The sequence below is a fragment of the Rhagoletis pomonella genome, unplaced genomic scaffold (genome assembly GCF_013731165.1).
Source record: "Rhagoletis pomonella isolate Grant_MI unplaced genomic scaffold, Rhpom_1.0 Rhpom_scaffold_02097, whole genome shotgun sequence".
Lineage (NCBI taxonomy): Eukaryota > Metazoa > Arthropoda > Insecta > Diptera > Tephritidae > Rhagoletis > Rhagoletis pomonella.
Genome location: NW_023460651.1, coordinates 27,867 through 33,943, shown reverse-complemented (window position 1 = coordinate 33,943; position 6,077 = coordinate 27,867). Strand labels below are relative to the sequence as shown.

General features: G+C 35.3%; 2 protein-coding genes across 2 annotated transcripts; both read left to right on the top strand.

Moving 5' to 3' along the window:
• The first annotated feature begins 2,357 nt into the window (after window positions 1-2,357).
• LOC118753089 (ATPase ASNA1 homolog) lies at window positions 2,358-4,045 on the top strand. Its single transcript, XM_036487946.1, has 6 exons — window positions 2,358-2,533; window positions 2,635-2,752; window positions 2,818-2,999; window positions 3,075-3,333; window positions 3,416-3,592; window positions 3,654-4,045. Exons 1-6 carry the CDS (start codon window positions 2,421-2,423, stop codon window positions 3,798-3,800), a joined length of 996 nt encoding a protein of 331 aa, XP_036343839.1. The 5' UTR covers window positions 2,358-2,420; the 3' UTR covers window positions 3,801-4,045.
• Window positions 4,046-4,295: 250 nt separating this feature from the next.
• LOC118753090 lies at window positions 4,296-5,351 on the top strand. Its single transcript, XM_036487947.1, has one exon. It carries the CDS (start codon window positions 4,473-4,475, stop codon window positions 4,944-4,946), a length of 474 nt encoding a protein of 157 aa, XP_036343840.1. The 5' UTR covers window positions 4,296-4,472; the 3' UTR covers window positions 4,947-5,351.
• The last annotated feature ends 726 nt before the right edge of the window (window positions 5,352-6,077 follow it).

Here is a 6,077-nt window from a genome sequence, read left to right as displayed (position 1 = left end):
ATTTTGTATGCGTGCGTGAGGAAATGAATAGCAGTTTGTGTGCGTGTGTACGTTGTAATGAGTGGGTTTTTCATTCATTCATAAACTGTTTGTCACGTTATTTATTTACTTATCTGACCGCTTAGTAGACTATTTAATTATTGTCTCATTAACTTGTAAATGTTTGATGCGCTTATTGCGATGTATTGAAAAAAAAGATCCAAATAGTGTCCGTAGATAAATGGTTTTGCCACCATATTTTTTGATTGAACGACGAAATTTTTGTACGATTCATTAAAACTGAACCGTGATAAAAACATTAGAAGGTAAAACCATTCTCTCCAAGGTGTATTAAACAAGGTGGTGTTGGGGCGACAGCTGAGTTTTTCGCCGTGGAGGCCATTACGTCAAAATGATGTGTTTGTTGTAACTCATACCAATGACAGTATGGACATCAGCGTATAATTTGTTAGTGTAATTTTTTACTTATATACGGCCAACACCACCTTGTTAAATACGCCTTGATTCTCTCAATTCGTCGGCCATGATTTTTTTCTGACGTTTGCAAACATTTTAAAATCATATAAAATTGAAAATAAAAAAATGAAATTGTTCTCAATTGTTGTTGTTTGAGATTAAAAATGAGAATGTGTGTGTGAGTTTGAGTTCGAATTTTAAAATTATAATGTTGGCAAACGTCAGACTGCCTCTCAATGATTTTACCTTCTAATGTTTTTATCATGAACTGAACCGTGTTAGCATGAGTTTTTGTTTTATAAAGACATGTGCATTTATGTATGTATTTTGCTTCCATATAATGACTAAAGACAATTTATTTTTATATAGAAGAAAGCGCAACACCTTGTGTAAGAAAAAAAAGAATCTAAAAAAAATCAACGTTAATTCCTAGACACTTGAAACTTGCAAAAATACTCAAAAAAAATTCAATACTTCTGAGAAAAAGTTTGAGTTTCGAATGAAAATTTATTGAATTTATCTTTATCTGAATTTTTCGCCGTGGAGGACAATACGTCAACTGATGTGTTTGTTGTAATTCATACCAATGACGGTATGAATATCACGTATAAGTTGGTGGTGGCTAACACTACCTTATTAAATTCGCCTTGGGCGGTTCGCAGCTGACAACGACAATTGTGTATATAATAGTTGCTGTGGTCAAATTTCCTTAAGGCAGTACGCAGTTCTTAAGAAATTTAGTATGCTTTCTACTACGGTTTTCTAATTTTGTGAAAAAAGAGCACAAGGCAACCCAGGTTTGCAACAGAAATATATGCCCGTTCCATTATTTCTTGAGGAAAGAGTGAGGCAACAGGCTGTGAGGTATCAAAAATGTCAAAATGCCTTAGACACACACGCGAAATAATGGCAATTTTTTCTTGACCGTTTTCTTGAGAGCTGCATACAGGGCTTTATGTACCAAAAAATGCATCACTTAAAACTTTCTAGGGAAATGCAACTCTTCTCCTTGCAACAGCTATTTTTCTAAAAGAGTTATTATTTTACTAGTAGAGAAGAGCAAAAATAATTTGGAGAACCTTTCTTTCGTAATTACCCTTTTTTGCGATTTTCTGAAATGTTTAAGGGCAACACTGTATATATTGGCCATTGGTTGATTGTGAACGGCACCTTTTGACAACTGACATTTGCCCAAAAAATAGGGATGTCAGTGGCAAGAATACATCGATGTTTTTCTTTGATTCGATGCATCGAAATGGACATCGATAGTTTTCGATGCATCGAAGGGCATACATCGATGTGTTGATTTATATAGGATTTTTTAGATAATAGCTCTGAGTACTCCAGTACTCCATGAACTTACAGGTTTTTAAACGAACTTGCAGGAAGTTACAGGATAAATGATCACGTACTCCGAAATCCTCCAAAATCATGTAAATGAGAGTGATTTTTGGAGAGCCGTGTAGAGAATGAAGTTGCATGATTTTACCCGAACTTTTTCTTCTGGTAAAATCGTGAAAAGTGTCAAGTGATCACTGGTTGACGTTTTTTCAGGAAAAATGCTTTTTTGTTACCGCACTTTTTGTGTTTACTAACTTTTTACTCTCACTTCAGAGAGTAATTTTGCTGTTTGACATTTTTACAGAATTTTACACGAAAAGTATTGGATCAGAGCTAATGTTTTTGGTCCTCCTCTTTTTTGTACAATTGAAAAATAGGAACAATGCTTCAATGTACTAGAGATGTCAGTGCATCGATACATCGACTATTTATACATCGAGTGGAAAATTTTCTATGCACTGAAGTAAAACATCGATATTTTCGATGCATCGATTTTTTTCGACATCCCTACGACAAAAACTTGTCATTTCATAGTGGTTTTTTGCGTGAAATTAGCATTGAAAAATAGTTGTGCGTCTATTTTATTGCATTTAAATAAATTTTTGCGACCAAGAATTTTCACAATGGGTGATGATTACGAGCCAATGGAGCCCAGCCTGCGCAATATCGTCGAGCAGACATCACTTAAATGGATCTTTGTAGGTGGAAAAGGAGGTGTGGGTAAGACGACATGCAGGTAATTAAGCAAGTAGCATAATTCAATTTTCTTTAATTATTATTTTTACTTCAATTTCCACCTAAATTACCATTGGAATTCTACTCACTACCTATAAACAGCTGCAGCCTTGCGGTGCAAATGTCCAAAGTTCGTGAGTCAGTGCTTATTATTTCCACAGATCCAGCGCACAACATATCGGATGCATTTGATCAAAAATTTACAAAAGTGCCAACAAAGGTAATTAAAAATTAGCCAGAATTAATGTTTAAAAAGCTCAGAGTAATATGTATTGCGATTTGCAGGTCAATGGCTTCACAAATTTGTATGCAATGGAAATTGATCCCAATGCTGGGCTTAACGAGTTGCCGGATGAATATTTTGAAAGCGAAAATGAAGGACTACATTTGAGCAAAGGTGTACTACATGAAGTGATCAATGCGCTGCCAGGCATAGATGAAGCAATGAGTTATGCAGAAGTAATGAAGTGAGTAAAAGCATAATTGTGGAAAAAGATTAAATTCGCTAGAGCCATCATCTGCTATTCCAATACTTTTTTCAGACTAGTAAAGGCAATGAACTTTTCGGTAGTCATATTTGACACAGCGCCGACAGGGCACACATTACGCCTGCTTTCCTTCCCGCAGGTCGTTGAGAAGGGTTTAGGAAAACTAATGAGGTTGAAAATGAAGATAGCGCCTTTCATTTCACAATTCGGTAGTATACTAGGCATGACAGACTTTAATGCCGACTCGCTAACGCAAAAGCTGGATGAAATGCTAAAAATCATAAGACAAGTGAACGAGCAGTTTAGAAATCCGGTAAGCATATAAAATTTGTGTAACATACAATGAGCAAAATTTTAGAATTAATTACCTACATAAATCGAAATTTTCGTTATAGGACCAGGCAACTTTCGTTTGTGTTTGTATCGCTGAATTCCTATCACTGTACGAAACAGAACGTCTTGTGCAGGAGTTGACCAAATGTGGCATAGATACTCACAATATCATAGTCAATCAACTGCTATTTAAGAAACAAAACCAGGAGCCATGCGCCATGTGCGCGTCACGGTACAAGGTATGCAATTTTCAATAAGCCTTTAATGTGAATTGGTTTTTCTATAACGCTAATATTTTAGATACAAGCAAAATACCTGGATCAAATTGCGGACCTTTATGAAGATTTCCACGTCACGAAATTACCACTGCTCGAGAAGGAAGTGCGTGGTGTTGAAAATATTAAAAATTTTGCTGAAAACTTAATAAAACCATATACTCCTAATTGATTTTAAGATAATCAAAAATATGTGTATATTAGCACTGTAGCAACGAAGTTTTGGTTTTAAACACATCTTACGTATAACTGCTAGTCGATTATACAAAATGTTTGCAAAAATCACTACTGTATTCCAAACCGTATACTTTGATATATCTCAATAATTAAATTGAAGTCATAGCTAAAAAAAAGTTAACTCAATTTGTAAGGTATGTATTTAAAATAAAGCTACATTCACTTTTACATTGTCCAACAGTTTTTTGTTCATATTTTTGGCATTGCGTCGCCTGGGTAAAATATTGTCGTAAGCGTCAAACGTACGTGCGTAACATACGACTATCTTTTACCCAGGCGACGATTGGTCTTTATTAATAGGATTGTAATTACTTTATTAATCGATATCGAATAAATAACCCGGTTACTCTACTCGAGCCCGGTTACTCTACTTTTGCACATCATCGGTGAGAATAAAAATAAAAATGACTTCTGTCTGTGGATCTCCTCTCTTTTATATAACAGGCAAATGACATTTGTGTAAATTCACCGGCGGTAGACGAACTTGCGAAATTATCGTGTTTTCAACCATAAATATAGCATTTTAATACACTCGTAACGAGACGTCGCACAGTCGGTCAAGATTAAATAAATTTCCACGCAACAATAATATCAGCTGCACAAAACAATGGCCGGCGAAGGAGCTAGTAACAAAAATGCAGATTGCACACTGTGTGACAAGATTGGGCTTAAACCCTTCACCAAGGAAAACGTTTTCCACTACTACATCCCACTGCATGGTGTGGTATCGTATTCTGCACTTGCTGTTAACGTAATGAATCCCGGTTTCGTATCCAAGATTTTACCCAAAAAGGATTTGACTAATGTGCTTTTACTAAGTTCATTGGCCGGCACCGCCTTCTATATATATGGACGTCCACATCTAAGCAAAATACCCAATTCGCGACGTGGTCTGTACGCGATTCTAGGAGGCTCACTCTTCAGCATGGGTTCAGTACTTGCATGGGCTTTGATGAGGTCGGTGCTACCAAGAGAAAACGCAGCTTTGGCTACCATTGCCGGTTTGGCTTCCGGAGCAGTTTTAGTAAAGCTTAGCGTTGACTACTTCACCGATTGTGACAAATTAGTAGACAAAAATTAAATACATTGATGTGTACCGTGATTTTGTTGGTGCTCCTCCATAGCCTCAAGGAATGAAATCTAATTTTAGTCGCCTTTCATCTTTTTTTTATGCAGCAATTAAAGTTCAATACTCTGGCCGGAATTTTCAAATGCAATTTCGTATATGAAATGCAGTGCCGCTCCCATTTACAGACAACAGGTTTTTCATGTGAGCGGTTAAGGCGGTGGTGTCGTAAAATCTTTTTTTAATAATCTCTGTATGCATATATAGGTTTTGAATCGAGTGGAAATAAAGTTAAAAGTAAAAATAGCTGCTGAAGTAATTGCAGGAACACATAAATGTGTATATTTATAAAATTTGCACTTGCATCATATAAAACATATGTATGTACATTGAAAAAAAAATATAAAATCTTGGTTGTAACACGATTTGCATTTTTATTTATTTAACAACATTTTTAAACTCAGAAGGAATTTCGAAATGCTATTAGGAAGCTGTTTGTTATCAGTCCGCATCGATTGGTAATCTACATACATATGCAAAGTTTTGCTGTAAGTACAGAATACGTAAAACAAATTTATATTAGGATCGATACGGGCTTAGTCCTGACCATAATGGTATAATTTTTTTAAGGCGAAAAAATAATTACTGGTGTTACATATTGAAGATCAAAGTACAAGTTTAACAATTTCTTTAAATTGTAAAAGCTAAAGAAGTAATTTTTAAGCATAAGACGAAACCGTCTTTAATTCTCATATAAAATTTAAAGAGTACCGTTAATTTCTTCACGATCCAATGATCGGATGTGAACCAAATTAGTATGGTCCAACATCTGAGGTACCACATTTCCCTTTAAAAAGAATTTTAGAAATCCGTTAACGTGGTCCAAAGTTATGCAGTAACATATAAAAAATAAATTCATATGAATTGATTTCTTCCTTTTTTTGAAATCGGTTAAAAAGTACTTTATTAATAAAACACTATAAACACACAAAATATACATCACTAAGAGCACATATTCACAATGGTATCTGACAAATAGCTGCGCCTTGTCTTTCACTGAACATACCCTTTCGCTGTCTGGCAGTAAGAGTGGGTAACTCAGCAAATTTATAGGAGTTGACTCAATGACTCCAACTCACTTTAAGG

Excerpts from the sequence above, each read along its gene's own strand:
- LOC118753090 (XM_036487947.1), top strand. The coding sequence starts at position 4,473 with ATGGCCGGCGAAGGAGCTAGTAACAAAAATGCAGATTGCACACTGTGT.
- LOC118753089 (XM_036487946.1), top strand. The coding sequence starts at position 2,421 with ATGGGTGATGATTACGAGCCAATGGAGCCCAGCCTGCGCAATATCGTC. Across the intron at positions 2,534-2,634 it reads GTGGGTAAGACGACATGCAG|CTGCAGCCTTGCGGTGCAAA; the intron begins GTAATTAAGCAA and ends ACCTATAAACAG. Across the intron at positions 3,334-3,415 it reads ACGAGCAGTTTAGAAATCCG|GACCAGGCAACTTTCGTTTG; the intron begins GTAAGCATATAA and ends TTTTCGTTATAG.